This window comes from Antechinus flavipes, chromosome 4 (assembly GCF_016432865.1).
Source record: "Antechinus flavipes isolate AdamAnt ecotype Samford, QLD, Australia chromosome 4, AdamAnt_v2, whole genome shotgun sequence".
Classification (NCBI taxonomy): Eukaryota; Metazoa; Chordata; class Mammalia; order Dasyuromorphia; family Dasyuridae; genus Antechinus; species Antechinus flavipes.
The window spans coordinates 8,746,092-8,767,061 of NC_067401.1; the positions used below are offsets into that span (position 1 = coordinate 8,746,092).

Here is a 20,970-nt window from a genome sequence, read left to right on the forward strand (position 1 = left end):
CACATGTGACTATTTTTGTTTTTAATCACAAAATGTATAGCAAAATAGAAATTTTTTGAGCCGGTGATATGAATACTTCTTGATAAACTATAGTGTCACTTCATCTCCAATATTTATACCTCTAATATAACCTTTATTGTCCCAGGGCTATAATCTAAAGAATTTAGGAGAGATGGTTGAAATGTTCACTTGTGTAAACTAAACAAATCCTTTAACCTTTACAAGACTCTCAGTTTCCTCCATCTAGGAAATCCCGAGTTTAGACCAGAGGACCTCCAAAGTCCCTTCCAGCTATCAATCTCTGAAGCTAGGATCCAGTTCTGAAAAGCAGAATCTTTTTTGTCAGTGGGGGGTAAATGTAACCTGAAAAAGCAAAAACAGGCACATGTCTCTATCTTCCATAAAAGCAGAGTGAGAGGACACTATCTCTCTGTCTACTTACAATTCTTGGTCCCTTCAAGTTTCTTTTGGTCTGAGATAGGTTAGAAAATTATACCACTACATGAAATTCCCACCTACAGAAATCCAAAAATATTGTAATCTCGATGAGACAAGTTATGGGTTCCCAAAAGAAAAGCAAAGAGGCAAGTCCCCACTCCACCTCAAACACTCACTCCCCACCCTTCCCTTGGGCTTCCATTTCCTCCTCTGCGAAATGAGGAAACTGGCCTGGAAGGCCTCAGAGGTCTCCTCCAACTTGGGTCCAGAAGGCTACAAAGCACCCTAAAGGAGCAGGATCCCAAAAGAAGCTCAGTCATTTTTTAATAAAGAAAGCACAGTCATATTTTAATGAGAAAGGAGATGCACATTTCAAAAGGCAATGTATTAAATGATGCTCCTTGTGGTCTCAAGCTAAGCACAGTGGAGCCGAGACACAAAGGATGCTGCAAGTGCCAGAACTGTTAGGGGGAGGGCCGGCACACAAGGAAATGCTTTTTCACAGGCAGAAGCCTTGCCTGGGAGCCAAAAGACCCAGAATAAAGTTGTGTGACTTCTCAGTGATCCAGGTTGCTCTCTAAACCATGTTGAAGATGGGCCAACAGTCTGTTTGGGTGACAGGGAAAGAGGTTCCACTTCCTGCCCCTTATAAATATGGTCCCTATTCCATGGGCTTGAACATGTTCTAGACTACCTCCAGGAGCCCCAGATTTGGTTTGAAATGATTATTCCACCTCGATTTACATCTCCAAGACACCTCATGCTACATAATCAGTCAGCCCACCACGTACTGACAAAGAGCACTTTTAGCTTTCTTGTGTACAAGTTCTTCCCAGGATCCCAGGTAGGACCATTCTGTATACATTTTCTCATGGAAATAATGTAAGTTATGGTAAGTTCTAATTAGATATTATATAACTAGCCACAATTAAGAGACTGTAGTGCTGCCACCCTTGAGGCAAAATGGATTTTTGTGGATCAGAGATTCTAATAACACTGGTTTTATAGGGAAATGTGTCTCAAGGTCTAAAGAGCCAATTCCCAAATGCACTTGTGAAATATAACCAGAATAAAAATTCTGGTACAAAGATTATACATTAATAAAACCATTTGGGAGGTTATATAGCATGTATATGCCACACTGTACCTCAATGTAAATCTAAATTATACTAATCTACATTCAATCAAGTAACACTTGATTTTGAAATCATGTAACACTTTTGAGCTCCTAGTTGTTGTGGGACAAATTATGGTAATCCTACCTTTCAGGGCTCCGCCAGTTTATAGCACAAAACCTGGCAGACTGATGGCACTGTCCATTTGAAGAACTTACCTCTTCTCGAACCTGCCGCTCTCTTTCTTCTTCTAGCTTTTGAATTTCTGCTAACGATAGTGTTGTCTGAGACTGACAGGCCCCAGAATTAGACTGCTGGCCCCATGTGGAAGAAGACGGAAGCTGAGCAAAAATGAAACAAGAACTTTTAAGACAGAATAACAAGACACCAAGGCTCAGACCATTCGACACAAGCTTCCTGTCATATCTACTTTATACATGACACTGATTTAAAAGATCATTAGAATGAGTAGTCCAATCTCTCTTGTCATGATAGAATATCTTATAAGTCATTTTGACAAGTTGTGCCTTAGTCTTTCCTTCTAATCCCAAAGAGTTGAAATTCTATTTATCAAAGAAATACAATTCATTTTTTGAAGCATTCTAATTATCAGAAATTATTCTTAATTCTTAGTTAAGATTTCAATGTAACCAAATTTCTATTCATCGTCTATTCATTGACCTTTGAAGCCTCTTTACCAAGACAGTATCTACTATTTGAATACAATATTCTCATATCCTCATGGTCACCACCTCTTAATTTTCTTCACATAACTAGTTTCTTTTTCCATCATAACTGTCTTCCTATGAAACAGTCCAATTTATCATATACATATACATATCATATGTACTTCTAAAAGTACGTAATACCGGACATCTCATTTCTTACTAACGCTCAAAATGGAGAATTTTTTGGCTATCATTTTTTCATCTCAGGTTCAATGTGCAATCAGAGTCTGTTAACCTTTTTAGATATGAAATGCTATCAATGCAAGTCTCCGTAAGTATAGGATTTTAGGGCTTTTTGTTCCTGATGCTGTTCCATATTATTTCTATCCTGATTTTATGTCATCTCCAGTTTTCACAAGCAGTATGCCTGTTATCTAGATCACTGAAAAACGCTTAAAAAGACAGAGCACAGTAAAAAGTAAAGGGCCCCAAATGGCACCAACTCTGACTCTTCAATGCAGAAAAAAGGTAATAAGATGATAAGACACATAATTTTAACACTTTAAAATTTATAAAAAAAATTAATCTTCTGCAAACACCCTGAAAGGTAGCTGTGAGCATATTAATATTTTATAGACAAGGTAAACTGAGGCTCAAACAATGGGAGGAATAGCAGTCCACACACTGAGATGGTGTTTGCAAAATAGTTCCAAAATAGCCCAATTTAGCAGCTAAAATTTCATTATACCCCTTTGAAAGAGGAAAAAATGAAAAGTCAAACAAATTAAATGACTTTCTTATGGGAAATCAGAATCTGGGATTGGAAGGTGGGCCTGTGTTCTCCCAGAAAAGAACTTTTCCTACTGTACTTAATGCTACTACTATGGGGCAGTCAGTCATGTACTTTTGTTAATTTTCTTTTCAAAAGCTGTACTATGTGGTGAGGGTGAGCAGAAGGGAAAAAATGTGTGAGTAAATGTGGCCATTGCCAAAAAAGTAAAACAGCACTTCATCATCACAAACAGTCCCAAAAACATGTACAAGGCACCTCTCTTCATCAGAAAAAAAGTTCCGTGGAAAGCAACTCCAGGGCTTCACAGCAATTTGCCCTAATTCTCTTTACTTTTCAAACATCCCTCCCCACCCAAGTCTGTAAATGTACAACAGGTCTCACATTCTTTCTAAAGACATCCCTTTCTACAAAGCCTTCAGATTGTCCCTGTCATGTTCTTCCACGTATTCCTCACATCATCCAATCCCTTCTTTTCTTATTTTCTCTGTCTATAAAATGCCACATAACTTTATGGGGAAAAAAAAAGGTACTTGAGTTCCCTGGAAAAAAGGAACTTTTCCTCCAATGGGGCTTCAACTCTCCCTCCCACCTCTGAAGAGTTCAACCTAATCATCTCAATTCCCACCTCCATAGAGGTGAATCCAAAAATCAAAATCTGTAACTGTACAGGGTCACAGTCAGTGGGGAAACTCTGAAAGGTCTTACAGACCCTTCAGGCCAGAGGGAACCTGATAACAATGTCTGGTTCGGCTCCCCATCTCCCAAAGGGCTCTCGGCCTTCCTGAGAAGTCAGGGGGCGGTGACAACCTGTACTGAGATCGAAGCAAAGTGATATCAAGTGAAAGAGTGATACCAAGTAGCAAACTACGTACAATAGCAAGTTGTTTATGTGGTTTCACTTGCACTGTGTTGTTTTTGTTACATTATATAAAGGGGAAAGCCCATGAAATAAACGGACTCCATTTTCCCACCATCCTCAGGAGTCCTGCCTCATCACTTCTCCACTAAGAAGGTATATTTTAATCCCCCTGGCATGGGGGCTCTAGAAAGCACAGTATATTTTGTCACCCCAACTTGGGGGCTCTAGAAAGCAGGACTCAACATGTAACCTTGAATTTCTTTCTGGAACATCAATCCCAAATCTCCTTATTTGTTAGACATAAATTGCAGAAAAATCTTTTTATCAGCTTGAGCATCTTTCCTTCTAAGTCACTGGGACAATAATTCTCCTTGATGATCCAAGGTGGAGAAAATCTTAAATCCGTGCCCTCTCCCTTCATCTTTCCTTATTCAGCTGTACTGTTTTTCTGCTCCCTGCCTCAACCCTCCATCATGTTAGCATCACAATCTTAGTATAAGTGGAACTGTTCTCCCATTTCCAAACATTCCACAGATCAGAAGCTGGAAGGTCCTCTGCCTACCTCATTACCCTACTCGAAAAACTTGAATGGATTTCCACTGTCAGCAGAATGTACATGGTCCCTACTTGGCACCCAAGGCTCTCCATGATTTGGCTCTTACCTACTTCTCCACTCTTCAGCTACTACATTAAAAGAAAGCTCCCTTCAACCTGTTTAGTTTACACATAGTTCCCTAAAATCCAAACCCCATGACTTAAATTATTTCTCTACTGAGATCACTATCCCACACCTATCTCAGAGCTCCAAGGACCTAACATCACTATTCTACTGTATTCTTCGGTGGAAATGTTTCCTCCTCTCTGCTCCCCTACAATGGACGCTCTCTGGTCACAACAATGTGGCTCTGACCCCATCTTTGGGGAAACACAACTCACCTTCATCTGGGCAAGCTGCTGCTGCTGTTGCTGCTGCTGCAGGCGCCGCAGGGCCTCCTGCTGCTGCTGCCTCTGCCTCATCAGCTCCTTTTGCCGCTGGAGCTCCATCTCCTTGCGTTTCCGCTCCTCTTCTTCATGTCGCAGCCTGGCTGCCTCCTCTTCCATCCGTAATCGGTTCTCCTCAAGCCTACGCTGAGCTTCCTCTTCTTCCCTGGCCCATTTGGCAGCCTCCTCTTCCTTCCCAGAAAGAAAGATAAAGGCATAAAAGCACCAGAAAAAAAAAATCCCCAGTCACTTTCAAGGGGTTCATGTTGTCAAAAACAACTTATTGCAAGATTAAATGAGGCTTGGAAGAGGCTTAACTTGGAAGGTATTTACTCCTGAAAGAAATTTTATTTTAAAAGACTATATTCAATTATGGCTTGAGTTTTTCTTTTCACCTGATAGGTAATTGACTTGTTGAACCAGCTGCAATCTTAGACTCACTTTCAAGCACTTCAACTTTTGCTCTGTACTATGCAATCCATACACTTATAGAAAAATGACTTCATACAGAATCATAGACCTGGAACAACTTTTAAAAGCCAAGCCACACCAAGCAGTATGTTTCCAAATAATATAAATAATGCAAATAACATCAAGTCAAGTCAGTGGAAGGATTAGACTAGAGCCTCTTTCTTTGCTGAGTTGAAAGCATACGTTGGTTTACAATTCAAATTTGTCAGGACCTAGGTAAATGCTGGTGATTGCACTAAAGGAATGATTTTATGATTTTAAAAGTTAATTTTACTTAAGCTAATTTATAGATTCATTGTCACCCCAACTAAATTACCAAATTTTAAAAACAATTTTGAATTAGAAAGCATCATGAAATTAGTTTGGAAGAACAAAAGTCAAGAATATCAAAGGAAGTAATGAAAAAAATGTAAAGGTTATTTAGCAGGAACAGATCTTAAACTATATTATAGGAAGTAGTTATCAAAACTATCTGCTACTAGCATAGTATAAAAAAGTGACAAATGGAACAGTATAGACATATAATTTATAGCAGTAAATAAATCATCATAGTAACCTTCTATTTGACAAATATAAATAAAGATTTAATTTTAGGAATGAGAATTCACTATTTGGTAAAACTCATTGAAAAAACTGGAAAGCAGTATGGTGGAACTTATTTTAAACAAAGATAAGATCAAAATGAATATATGACTTAGACATAGAGATATTTCAGAAAATTAGGAGAAGATGGAACATATTATCAGACTTATGGACAAGTAAGCAATTTATGAATAAGAAAGAAAGATGGCTAATTTTGATTATACTAAATTAAAAAGTTTTACATAAATAAAATAAATATAGCCAAGATTAGAAGGAAAACAAAACTGGGAGGAAATTTTATAGATAGTTCATCAGTTAAAGGTCTCATATCTAAAATAAAGAACTTTGTCAAATCTTCAAGAATATAGGTCATTCCCCATTTAATAAATGGTCAAAGGAAATGAACAAGACGCTTTCCAATGAAGACAGCAAAACAATTTATAGTCTTATTTAAAAATTGCATTAAATCATCAAGGGTTAGAGAAATGAAACCTAAAACAATCTTGAGATATCATTTTACATCTATCAGATTGGCTAAAATAATTTGAAGGGGAAAATGACAAATATTTCAGGAGAGGAAGGGAAGAAGAGGAGAAATATGGAAAAATTGGGGCATCTTCATTGTTGGTGGGGCAATGAGCCTGATCCAACTATTTTGGGAGCAATGTGAAATTATGCCCAAAGAGCTACTAAACTCCCTTTGACCTAGTTATACCACCAGCTAGGTTTCCAATAATGATTAGGGAAAAAGGAAAAGAACTAAATTTGCAGTGGAAATTGTAGGGATTTCCCATCAATTGGGAAATGACTGAAGAGGCTGTGGTATTATTGTAATGGAATTCTACTATGCTATATGAAATAAGCACAATGATCTTTAAAAAACATGGATAAACTTAACAGAAAATAACAAATGATGAAATAAGCAGAACCAAGAGGATATTGTATAAAGTAACAGTGATATTTTTAAGAACAACTTTCAGCAACTAAGTCATTTTGACTATTATAAATGCCCAAATAAACTACAAAGGACATATGAAGGAAAATGCTATCTGCATCCACCAGAGACAGAAATGACAAATTGAATTATGTACATAATAACTTTACACAGCCATAGACAATTTTGTCTTGTAGTAGCAGTCTCAAGAGTAAAGTTGGGGGAAAGAAAAAAGTTTACTTGGTAACTCTATTATATACTTAAAAGAAACAGCAAGTTATATATATATTAAATTTATAGTTTTACTTGAAATTATCTTTGATTATACTATGTTAAGGAAATGTTTATTTTATTCCGTAAATTTAAAGTAAAATAAAATATTTTTTAAAAAGTTACTTGCATTGAAAAATCCCTATCACAATATATCCCAGAAATAATACTTAAGGAATAAGAGAGGGAATAAATGTGGGATATAGTTTTCTGGTCAAAAGGTAGGTAGGTACTGTGGACCATGGTTAGTAGAGACAGCAGGCATGGAATCGGTCTGTCAATAACTATGAGACAGCTGAGTGGCTTAATGGATAATGCACACGGCCTTGAGTCAAAAGAACCCGAATTCAAATTCAGCCTCAAGATTCTTCCTAGCTGTGGAACCCTGGGCAGATCAAGAAATCTTTGACTGCCTAAAGCCATTGCCCAGGGAAATGACAAAACCCGCCAGTGTCTTTGCCAAGAAAATATCATCTAGGATTACAGAGTTGGACAAACAAACGTGTCAAGCACTGTGCTGATGTGATCAGAGGAGCCTGGTTCAATTCCTAGTTCTAATGCCAATTCTAAGAACAATGTGATCTTGGACAACTCCCTCCAGTTGCCAATCTACTACCTGAGGAATGTAATTCGGTTTCCTTAATTGACAGCTTTCATAAGAAACCACCCTACTGATTCCTTCCTTTGAACAACCTTCCATTTCCTGAGCCCTCCAAACACACCTGTTTGCGTAACAACTCTTCCCGCTGTCTCCTTTCTTCCTCTTCTCTCCTCCTTTCCTCGAGCCTTCTAAGCGCTTCCTCTTGTTGCTGCCGTTCCTCTTCCTCTCGCTGCCGTCTTAGAGCCAACTCTTGTTCCCTCTGACGTCTGAGGGCTTCTTCCTGAAGGACAAAAGGACGTTGATGGGAAGTCTAAAAGTCCAAGATGAAGCAGACTTTGTATTGGTGTTATGAGAACATGTTGAAGAAGTCTATCAAGTCCTTTAATGAATAACTATAAATCTCATAGGAGAATTCTTTCCTCAATAAACAAACACATCACACTACTGAAGAAGAATCACAAAATTTACCCAGGGAGAAACTGGAGAAGCTACATCTGCCCTGAAAGCCCTGGTTATCTCCACTTGTGTTTTTGAAGCCCCCATTTTAGACCTAAGCAGTCTGGGATATTGGCACAAATTTGCAATGTAAATGTGGCAGGAAGCGAAGGGCGCAGCCTGGCTTAGAATGCAGATGGCCTCTGCCACTCATGTGACCAGGGCACCCCTTCCCCGCCCCATCATTCCTGGCATCAATGGAGCATCAGACCTCATCACTCAAATCACACGTGCTGGCCCCAAGCTACCAAGTCTTTCCCTCCACAAATAAGATGGTCTTTGTCAGGACTCAATTCCTCGATTTCTGCGATGCATCTGATGCTACCAACGCTCTCCTTCGCGCCTCCTCCTCCAAGGGTTCCTACTCCGCTGACTGCTGGTTTCGCATCTGGGTCCCACGCCCTCACTCTAGGTATTCCCCAAGGCTATGCCTGGGCCGCCTTTTCTCCCAATGACCTTATCAGTGACCAAGGGTTTAACCACCACCTTTTTGCCAATGACCAGACACAGCCATAGTGTCTTTCCTAAGTCCCAGGACCGACATCAACTGCCCACTGGACATTTCAATCAAAATATCCCAGATATCTCAAATGCAACATGTTCAAAGCAGACATTCAGATCTTTCTCCCCCAAATATTCCTCCTCTTCCAAACATATCCCTCTCTAAGACACCCCTACCTACCTCATCTCCCAGGTTTATAAGCTCAGTACTGTTCTCGATTCCTCACAAGTTCTCATCAGACTCCACATTATGTCCCCACTTCCTAGACACACAGCTGCCATCTGAGCTCCCCCTAACCCAGCCTGTATTGTCAGCAAGGTCTGCTCTCATTGCCACAACACCTTCTTTAAGGGCAAGTCTGGCCTTATCGCTCTTTAGGGGTTGCCCAATATTTCCAGGGTCAGATGGGAAGTCCTTGGAAATCTGGTCCCAGCCTGTCTGCCTTGCACCATCAGATATTACACCCCTCTCCCACTAAAGGGGTTTTGTGTGTGTTCCTTCATCCCCCACCTCAGTGCCCCCCACTTGTTTCCCCCTTTCCTCTCCTCTTCCATCCATGCCTGGAAGATATTTCCTCCTCACCACAAGCTCAGAGAATTGCTAAATTCCTTCAAAATGCAGCTCACACACCTCCAAGTGCTCATGTCCTGCCTCCTTAACAGCTTAGTATTTTAACTGTTTGAAATTGACTTGGAATTCATTAATATATACGTGCATTCTCTCTCTCTCTCTCTCTCTCTTACACACACACACACACACACACACACACACACACACACACACACACAATTTCTCCTGACAGAAAGTGAAATGGGGTTTGTTTTGTTCCTTCGGGAAGTGCCCAGCACATCACTGGGAGTCACTGAATAAACGACTCTCGATTGCCGAGTCTTTATAAGGCATGGAGAAGGGCACGCTGGTGACAAGAGGCAGGCAGCTCTGGGCATTTCACTGTGAGACGGGCACTCTGAGGCAGCCGGACAGATGAGTCAGTGACTGGAACTATGGAGGTGCTAACGTGCAAGAGGAACTCAGGTCAACGTGGCAATATGGTGGAGGAGGGACAAGGAATGAATCCCAGAATGGAATTATAGGAAGAAGGAGGGAAGACAACAAACATCTAGCAAGAATTTATTGAACTCTTAAAACATGCAGAACACAGAGTTAGGTAATGAAGGCAGGAAGATTCTCCATACCGCTGACTCTCTGGAAAAAAGACAACTTATAACTTGTTGTTATAAAAAATGTGGGGGAGTATTATGAGTGATCCTATGTCTCCAAGAACAGAAAAAAGTACTACAGAAAAGGGGAAGTCCAATGCGGGCTGGCTCATTGGGGCACAGTATTAGAAAAGAAGAATAATTTGAACTAGAAAACATGACTGTGGGGTTTTCATGGCCTGCAAGTTCAACAAGAGCCAACGTGTGGGAGTAGATGCCAAAAAAATAAAGCTATGGTAGGTTCCAGAAAAGGAACACAAGACAGGACAACACTATGCTTGAAACACAAATAAAGGTATTCCTTTCTGAGGACCATATGACAAATGAAATATATCCAGAACAGTGTTCAGGACCATCAAAGGACTAGAAATTGTGTTATATGAGCAAAAGTTCTGCACATGGGGTAGTGAAGCCTGCAAAGAATTGGCTGTTACCCAATATCTTAAGGACTCACATGTAAAAAGTGAGTTATCCCGTGGGGCTCTAGAAACTCAACTTAAACTGAAGACCAGAAGCTTCAAGGATGTAGTTTAAAAAGAATTTTCTAAGTCACCTACAGTCACAAATGTGATTGGCCGGCAACTCTGAAAGGTTTGGGAGAAGGTGGCTGATTTGTCCATTGGAGTGACACTGGGCAGGGAGTTATGATGGTTAGCTATGGCTTTAAAAATCTGTTCCAATACTATAATTCTATCAGGAGCTGAATTTGTGAGATAGGATCACTTTCCTTCAGGAGAGAAAGTAGCCACAAGTGAAAAGCAGCTACTGAATACATTAAAAGGCTAAAAGGAAGCCAAGTTGCTCTTATGATCATGCTCAATGTTCACATGCTCACCCCATTCACTGCTCTCTCTCAGCTGGCCATGATCTTGACAGTGCGTCCTGATTTGTACTATACAAACAAGCCAAACTAATTACTCAATGCCATTCTAAAATGAGCTATGATCTCCCACCTGCTTGTCTTTATTTTGTCTGGAATAGCCTCCTCTGCCCATTCTTCACCCTAAAATTTCATGCATTCCTTGGTTAAAACTGCCCAACCTAAAAGCCACACTCTTCCAGAAAGTTTTCTCTGATGCCACAGCAACTTGTTCTATTGCACTGATTATTGTTATCCCATGCAGGAAGGATACTTATCCAGGTTTGTGTATAATCCCCTTCCTGATCATGAGTTCTATGATAGAAAGGACCACCTCTTATCCATATTTTGTCATCTTTCCATCACCTAGCAGAGTCCTCTGGACATATATATTTAATAATTATTTGTAGAATGGCCAATGTCAGATATATGTATTTTGTAATAGTTTGCACTAAAAAAAAAATCTAGATTCCTGATATATTTACAAAACTCCTTAACAATTCTAATGTTATTAATATTACTGCTAAACCAAATCAACAGTAAAAATTAGTTATATGAAATATTGTTGTATGTCTAACTTAAAAACTTTAATTTAAATTTTACATCCAAGACAAAGCAAAAATTATCTCTAAAAAGACATACAACTTTAAAGGATATAAATTTATCTATATAGCATATTTACAATCTAGAAATTCTTAATTTAGACAGCTATTGAGTTTCTAATGATGCTTTCTCACTTGTAAGAGGAATAGTCAAATATGTACTTAATTCTGCCCTTTTGATTTCTTAAAACTGTGTTCTTTCCAGTCATTCCCTTTATTCCCCTCATCTCCCCTAAAAAAAGATGTAAGAATGGAATAATCAGCCACTTAATAAATGCTTACTACCTATGATATGCCAGGCACACTGAACTGCTGACACAGATCAGACAGTGGTATAGTCCAAGCTGATTCAAATAACATTTCTGCCATAAATCCCCATTTTTGGAAACATACACAAAATTATAATAATTCAGAATAAACTTTTTTACTTTACAAGTTGGGTCAAAAAAACTCTAGGTCTGCAAATAAAATGGAAACTTGTCTCTTTCTCATCAGATTAATTTAGGAAGTTTCAGCTTTCAGGTGCAAGGGCAATAAACATATTCAACCATGGCCTGGCACCACAGAATATCATGAGAGTGAGTGGTGGTTCATCAGAGTCTTCTGTAGGTGCTCTCTGGGCACCCTCCTCACCTGCTTCCTGCGGGCCAGCTCCTCCTCTTCCCGCCGCTTCCTCTCCTCCTCCTGCTGCCTCCTAAGGAGCTCTTCCTGCTGCCTCCGGAGCTCCTCTTGCCTCTTCCTCTCCTCCTCTTCTCGCTTGGCCCTCATTTCCACCTCTCTCCGCTCTTGCTCTAGCTGTATACAAATCACATGAAGAAACTATAAAGAACTGAGACAAGAAAGTGTAGGTTCTATAATTCACTAGACAACTTCAAGTTGACAAGCTCGGTCAGAATTTTCATGAGCTCTTTTTGGAGCCATAAATGAAAAGCTGAAACAGCCTGAAGCTCTCCAACAATAATCGGCTAATTTTTTAACCCCATTTTACCTCCCCATAATTCCTACATCCACTGACCCTTCCAAAAATAATCATTTCCATTGCAACGTAGAGGCAAACTAGCTTCTCTAGGGTACTCTTCTAGAGAGCACAAAGGAACTACTGAGCAGAGAGGACAACTAAGAGGTATCCCGGACATGTATCCAAGCTTACATGGCAACATACTCAACAACATCTTTAGACACCAAACAAGACCAAACTTGTCAACAATGACAGTGATCTAAAGGGAATGAATGGGTTCTCTGGGAGCCAAGCCATTCCGACACAGGAAGACTGACCGGCCACTTCTGGGCCAGGCCCGCGTTGGACAAGGGGAGTGCGGAAGCACCTTTGAACTCTGCAGTTCTTGTCTGTGATGCTGATAACAATCACACTTTGAGAACTGGAAGATGGGACAAACTAAGTTACGAGCTATGACCAAGCCAGTAGAGGGGTAAGGGAGAAATGGAACCCAGAAAGAGTTTCTGATTAATAGAGGGAGAATACCCAACTTCTGGCAAATCACTACCATAATGTCAAATTTGCCTCTTTTGAGCATGCCCAGGATCCTTTTACCAAGTCAAAAACACCATGATCTTCAAATTATTTTAAGGGACAAAGGTTTGTAGAAAACTATTAAAAATAGCGACTCATTGAGTAACTCTTTTGTAGTACTATGGTTTATGATCATTTTTTCCACCTGGGGCATGAACATTTTATTTATATTTGCAAAGTGAAAGACGCCAATTTTCACTAAGGTCTCATTAAAAAGTGATTATCTTTAATTCTACCAAGAGTCTTTATTGCTTTACTGGCCATGGTAAGCAGCTGGTGGTTGGTGTGTTCAGTTTTCTTTTTGGTCTTGGTTTTTTGATTTGTTTTGGGGAGTGGGGGAGAACCAGATATGTGAACTGAAAGAAGTAGAGGAAGCACTGAAGAATGACAGTCTCTGACCTTGGCAGCTTTAGCCTTCTCAAGCTGCTGAAGCTGTTCAAGAGCTGGTCCCTGAGCCGCAGTGTCGAGAGGGAGATCCCAAACACTACTACCTTCCCAGACTGTAAAATGTGGAAAAAATGACAGTGATTACAACACACATAGATCAACTAAATCAAGCCCAGAGAAAAGCTACATGGCCCATTCATCACACGATCTGGCCTATATTTTGAGGAAAGGAAACCTGTTAGCCAAAGGAGTCACACTTGAAATATTCAAGTAAGCCCCCAGTTTGATTCTGGGAAAGAAAGCTCACAATCCACAGTGGAGGACTCTGAAAAACCAGAAACAGTATCAAAAAGAACCTGTGGCCTTGTGACTCCAGGCTGTGTCACAGTAAGATGCCTCAGAAGGAACTGGGCAGAATCTTTCAGGAAAGCAACAAGTACGGCTCGCCTATTTTCCATCACACAATTTCCCACTGCCTCACACGTGCATCAAGGAAGCTGCAGTGTTCCTTTGAGTAATACAGACTGGTGCTGAGCGAGCCTATTCCCTGTCCTTCAGAAGGCCTCCACAGGACCAGAGGCCTTCCACTAGCTGGCTTAACACAATGGGTTGCCAAGAGGGCTCATGGTCCATTCCATCCACCAGAGACCTTCTACTCTCAAAAAGCAGGACTCTCCCACCATTCTCACCAGCTGTCACCTCCCAAGAGGGAGGGTGACTGTTGGGACTCTCCTGGGCTACTCTCCTGGGCTGGTCTTCATTAGAAAATGGTACATACAGCACGTTCACGGCCACCTCACTGCCCACAACTTCAAGGATAGTGACCAACATTCTATGGCTCCCAACCAACCAGTAAATCATGATGCTAACAAGACAGATGCTTCCTTCAGGTTCTTAAAATCACTCTGCATTTTTCCAATGCATCCCAGCTTAGTGTATACTTACCACTATGTGTGTCTACTGACAATAAAGTAATCATAAGCACAAAGAGCTACCTTAAATTATAAAATGCCAGACGGGGCGATTACTATTTGAACAGTCTATTCTCTCTGAAGAAATGAAGAAGGATCTCAAAACCCCTTTCCACATTGCCTGTTACCTTTGTTTCCAAAACTGCTGAGCATATGTTACAGAGGTAGATATTCAAAAGAAACAATGTTATCATTACCAAACTGTACTTTTTTCTCATGTAAACACAGAGTTGGTCTCATATTTTATTCAACATCCAGCAAGTTCATCAGAACTAGCAAAAGGTGACTTATTGTTTAAAAAAAGAGATGATTTAAACATCTTTTGATAATTTTTAAAAAACTGAATGACCCCCCCACCCCCACCCCCGCCACCCTTTACCAGCCTATCACAATCCAGAAATAGCAACAACAGATGCCAAAGACTATCATTTTACCTGTAGGTTGTGAAGTTGTTGACTGAAGCTCCCAAATAGAGCCAGTCTCTGGAACTGAAACAGACCTAGTGACAGATGGAATCAGATTCTGTTCTGATATTCTGCAAAAAAGAAAAAAAAATTAAACACATCACTGCTGAACATCAAACAAAGGAGTATTTCCATTTTCTCCATGCTCTGTAAAAGTTAGCTCTGACTTTCTCTTGCTCGTCACACTAAATTAAGCCTCTGTAAGAAGAGAAAGCTTAGTGAATCTCGGGGCAGTTTTTAGCAGCTGCCCAATTCCAGAAGAAAAATGAGTAAGAGTTGTCACTATGTAAAATATTTTCTTCCCACTGACTCCTATGAAGAATAATGGAATTAAGTAACAGCAGTGTGCACAAGGAGAAACTAAATTTCAGATCGCAAGTTTTTGGTCCGGCTTGATTTAGCACCAAATTAAAGGCTGGCAGCACCTGAAAAGCTACATCTTTGCCTCAGAAGAGGGCTTGGAATTTTTCCAGGGGAAACTCAAAAATACTATAAGTAAATACTCCTCTAGTCAGGCATAGGTGGAAGCTGATTTGTGATCTTAATTATCCATCCAATGGCCATCCTAATCCCAAAACACTCATCACACACTCTCCAAGTATATTCAGATTCATTCTTTGTGGAAGTCAGTCACTGTTTTTAATTCCTTGAACCCCCTTTTAAGAAATAAAAGTGATGCTTTTGGATAGCACACTGGCATGAGCACTCACCTCATCTTCAAAGCCTGAAACTGCTGGAGAAGCAGGGCCAACTGCTGCTGCTGCTGGGATGACAGGGCTGCTTCTGCTGCTGGGCCAACACCTGTGCGTACTGTTGTCTTAAAAAGAAGAGAAAGATGAACTAGGCTGAATGAGAAGTCCAGGAGAGGAGACCTGAAGCCCAAACACCCACCACTACCCACGGGACCAAGATGGCCCAAGGGGCAGAGTGCAGCACGGGGCTTCGGCACCAGCTCCCAGACCTTCCTGACACCATGCTGCCCAATGTTATCAGGGTCAGAAACCGACCCTTTTCCTCAGCTACAAGCCCACTTTCTATAAGAAAATTTTCCCAGTGATGCCTAATTTTAATGCCTTTCTTCCTAAGTTATCTCTAGTCTATATGTTATCCCCATTCCCTTTAGGGAAGAGACTATCATTTCCCTTTCTTTTTGCCCCTAGTACGTGGAACAAAATAGATATTCAGTAAATGTTTGTTGTCCTGATTTAGTATAATATTATCACGATACATAACAACTTCTGAATTTCTTTCCAAAATGTGGCAACCAGAATTAGACAAAAGAACACAGTGTGAACTGAACAGCAGAAAACATCTAGTACCTTCTGGGTATTAAAACCAACTTGATAAAAAGTAAAACTACTACTAATTTAGATGCAAATCCCCTTCTTTTTTCGCCTCCAACTTTTTTCTGCTTCTTTACTCCAATCCTTTTATTCATGACCCTCTTGCTTTTTCTCTCTCCATGATTCATAAAGATTTATTTCTGCTCACTGCTAATGAGGCTAGAAGCCTCTAGTCTTGAACTAAAAAGCATTTTTTCTGTCTTGGCAATGCACTATCTTTTTGGATCAAAATTCAAGCCCAACCAGAGTTCTCACTGAGCCATGGTAAAGCTAAGTTCCTTAATTTCTGTAGTAATATCTTACTGGATCAGGAACTGCTGGTATTGGAGATGCTGCATCTGATATAAGGCATTGAGCTCCTGTTGCCTGGTCAGTCGTTCCTGGTCCAATTCTCCCTGTAAGAGAAAAACTGCTATCAAATATTGGGAAAAGCTACCTTCTTCTTTTTTAAATCAGATTGTAAATCCTAGAGAGAAGGCAAATGGTTGAATATAAGTTAGGGGTCAACTTTAAACCTCAAAGCAATGGCATGTAATAGCAGAATTCAATGAATTTTTCTCAAGAGGGGAAAAAAAAACCCATAATTAGCATAGCTTAAGTTCTATTGTGCACTAATGTATATTAGAAAATTCAACTGTGATTTCAGTTAGTTTTAAAAATTTGCTGGATCTGAGAATTTCTGAAATGAATTGTCAAATGCAAAAGATAACATATAAAAATATAAAGAAATAAAAGAATATAAAAACAATCATAAAGAGATAATAAAACGCAACCTTATTTGGAAAAGGATTCATAAGAGAAGACCAAAAGCACCACATACAAACATGCTATCTTTCTTCCTTGCAAGGTAATTCTCAGAGTAGGTGAGCCTACATTAAGGAGATACAAGCTCTTTATGAAATTCTTATCCTACAACCACCTATTATTGGCCTAACTAGGGGACAAAATTAGTTGTTATACTGTATTTATTGCTCAAAGAGAATCTTAATTAATAAAGGCAGCAGATTTTAACATATTTACTACATAATATGCAGCATTCTAAGAGTGATACCAACTAGGAAAATTTGATGATAGCATAATCCTTATTCTGAATGAGCTTGTAATGCACTGGTTAAGAAAAATACCGGGAACAAAACAATTTCAGGGAAGCCTCCCCTGAAATGTACCTGAAGAAGCAAGGATAAAAAGAGACGAGGAGGAAGTGAACTAATGAACAGAAGATGTCATGATTAAGTCAGGGAACAGAGAAGCCCAGACTAGCAGGAAAAACCTATTAAAGGAATGAATAGAAATAATACTTCAAAGATATTCTTTGCTCAGACTAGGGAGGCCTGGGATTCCAGGAAACTATAAGCAGAAGATCGACTTTATCCAAGACCATTAAGGAATCATGGGAGATTTCTGATTTGCAAATTACTTGTTCCTCAAGGATGGAAGAGAAGGGGCAGAGGGAAGAATTTAAAACTCAACATCTTAAAATATGAATGTTAAAAATTTGTTTAGTGTAATTGGGAAATATTTGGTGAAATAAAAAGATTTTTGAAGAGATCATGATCAAGATGATAATTTTAACAGCTTTAGGAAGAAAGGATGAAATCTTTTAACACAATAATCACAAAATAGATGCATAAGCTGAATAAACAGGGATATAACATAAAACTTTTAAAAGGATAAGATCAAGCATTTTTTACAACTATAGTTTGCCTGAGGGTAAAATGAGATCATAAAAGATAAACCAGTTTTATTACCAAAAAAAAAAAAAAAAAAAGGTATTTGGATGAATAATATCAATTTAAAAATAAAACTTATTTGGCTAAATAAGATGTAGACTTATACATCTGTTTTTGGATTTCCTTAAAAGCATTTATATTATATTCCACAGAGTGCTCTATACATCTATATTTAAACAAATAAGAGTTTAAAAGAAAAATTTTTGCATCAAATATCATCAACAAGACTGATAGTGAATGGATAGTAAAAAGAAAATGTCAAAATAATTATAAAGTCTAAAAGACACTAAAAATATTTATAATTAATAATAATAATAACCACATGCACAGTAAAATAACTCAGACTTCAGCTCACACCATGAAAATTAACAAAGAAGGAGCCAGTCAAGGAGGAGAAGACTCAAAGGATAGGTCATGTCTCCTAAGAAAGGAGAAGACAGACATACCACAGGATCAACATATGGCAAAATATTTGAAGAAATACTTTTTGTGGTAGCAAAGAACTGGAAACAAACTAGATACCAACCATGTCAGGAAACAGGTGGAAAAACTACAGCATAATTGAATATAACAATATTATTCTACAGTAAAAAATGACAAAAACAAAGAATTCAGAGAAATGTAGGAAGATAAGTGAAATAATTGAAATAGTAATGAAGACTCCAAAGAAGAGTTAAAGGAAAAAATAAAACAACTCCTTGCTCACTGAAGAATTAATAGCCACCCCCCCAACACACACACAGATTTCTTTATTTTTTTGCTTGTTTTTCTTTGTCACAAGAGGGGATTTAATGAGAAGGAAGGGGTACCAGCAGTCAACAAAATGTATTTTTTTCTTAAAGGATGGATTAGACAGGGAAGAGAGTTTGAAAGTAGAGATACCAGTTCAGTCGGCCACTGTCCGGGTATAAAAAAGATGAGGGTCTGAACCAGCGTGGCATCAGTGAGTATAAGTGATGGCTTAAGAAATCTGACAATATCAGGCCAATGCCAGAACATGAGTGTTAAAAGCAAAAGGACCATCCAAGATGACCCAAGCCAGGGGAATAGAAGGACACCAAGAAGGTTAGACAAGTTGGGAGAAAGAGGGGTTTGAGAGGCTGGAAGACAGGAATGGAGGCATGTACTGTTTGAGATCCTGAAGCTAGGAGACTATTGCCAAGAAACAAGAGGCTTAAACACAGTGGGAAATCAGCTGCATGGAACCTACAGAGAACAGTGGGATTGGTAAGGACTAAAGCAGAGAGAGAACAAAAGGAAGCCGAAAAACCGTCAGTCCTCCAGGCTTAAAGTATATAACGACAATGAACCAGCAAGTTCAATTAAGAAGAAAAGTCAGAAAAATAAGGAGGTAACAAAAGCACAAAAGGCAACATTAAGAAAGTGCTGAGGAAGAGTGTGCATCCAATAACATGGAACACTGCCAAACGTCAAAGAAGGATGAGGGCTGACAAAACTAAGGAGCAAATGAGTAGATCTTTGGTAAATGAGACGAGATAAGATGAGATACTAGTGAAGGCCTGAAAAAAGAGGGATAGAAGAATGGAACAAATGAGTCAAACAGCTAAAAGAGGAAGAGACAAATAAAGATTCCTTTTTTATTTTTAAAGGAATTTAAAAGGGAGTATGAAAAAGAGTATCTTGAGAATTGGGTTGAATATATTTGATAACCTATATGGAAATACACTTTTTTAATCTACAAATTAAAACATATACAAGAGATTATAAATAACAACAATAACAAAATCTCTATATGAGAATGGCCATAGGGACCCCCTCAAAAAGAAAAATATTAACAGGAAATTTTTCTCAGCAACTAAAGTAGTTGATGTCAATAAACTATAAATTTAACAAAAGGTCTATTTTAAAACAGATTGGCTAAAAATATTCAGATATTCTGGGGGGAAAAAATTAATCATCCAGAGACTTTGTCCACCAGAGGGCAGCAATGCAGCCACATAATGAAGTAACATCCATGGTGACCTTGGCTAGCACTGCAGGCGGTACTGGGTGCTAGGGAACTTCCCATCTTCCACCAAGGCTGCAGGGCCACTAGGTCACACGTGGTAAGAGGGCAAGAGAAGTTAAGACAACAGGATATGAGGAGGAAGAGATCACGGTCGAATGAGAAGGCTTCTGGGAGGCAATGGAGGAAGAGAGAGAGGGATTTAAACTGTCACAAGGGTATGGACAGGGGCTGATGTGCTGAGACCTGTACGTTATTAGGAAAGGTATTTTGGCAGCTTTATCAAGGATGGATTCAATAACCTCAACAAGATTAAAATGATATTCCAGGTGAGAACTGAAATCTGATATGTCAAACCACTGAAGTTAGTTAATTTAGCTTCTAAAAGCTACAAAGTAATGATGAAGATTATTGAATAATTATCTTGTAAAAACTCAATGAGTATACTCGTTTCCCTTCATCTGATCTAGTTTATATTCCAAGGGTTCAACTAAATGATGTTCAAAAAACCCTACTTTCAAAGCCATCATCTCCCAGAGTCAGATCTATTAAAGCTACCAGATGTTGCTTATTAACAAGTCAGTTATATGACAGTTTCTTAAAGCAGATTCTTTCAAACCAGAGTAGAAAGTAACTTGGTTCTTCATTCATAAAAAATAATTCTAAAAGGAGCGGCTACATGGTACAGTGGATAGAGCATCAGCCCTGAAGTCAGGAGGACCTGAGTTCAAATCTGGCCTCAGACTCAACACTTCCTAGCTGGATGATCCTGAGCATGTCACTCAACCCCAATTGCCTCAGGAAAAAAAAAAAATCTAAAAAACTAAATATCCTGCCAGTATTAAATACAGTCAATGCCTCTCCACAAAACATCAAATACTGGTCTCTCAAAAAGATTTGGACACTGGCAATAAAATGCAATGAAAAAATATGGTATTAATAGGATGATTTCAGAAAGGCCTGGAGAGACTTCCATGAACTGATGATGCTGAGTGAAATGAGCAGGACCAGAAGATCATTACTTACTTCAACAACAATACTGTATGATGATCAATACTGTATGATGGATGTGGCCCTCTTCAACAATGAGATGAACCAAATCAGTTCCAATGGAGCAGTAATGAACTGAACCAGCTATACCCAGGGAAAGAACTCTGGGAGATGACTAGGAACCACTACATAGAATTT

The 20,970-nt window shown here is 39.1% G+C and overlaps 1 protein-coding gene across 1 annotated transcript in view; it reads right to left on the reverse strand.

Annotated features, from left to right (window-relative positions):
• GIGYF2 (GRB10 interacting GYF protein 2) overlaps positions 1 to 20,970 on the reverse strand; it is a 137,961-nt gene that overhangs the window by 14,656 nt on the left and 102,335 nt on the right. The window contains 9 exon segments of the mRNA XM_051999328.1: positions 1,772 to 1,894; positions 4,810 to 5,046; positions 7,834 to 7,992; positions 12,024 to 12,185; positions 13,321 to 13,421; positions 14,714 to 14,814; positions 15,454 to 15,523; positions 15,526 to 15,560; positions 16,390 to 16,481. Coding sequence (XP_051855288.1) covers positions 1,772 to 1,894; positions 4,810 to 5,046; positions 7,834 to 7,992; positions 12,024 to 12,185; positions 13,321 to 13,421; positions 14,714 to 14,814; positions 15,454 to 15,523; positions 15,526 to 15,560; positions 16,390 to 16,481 — 1,080 coding nt within the window.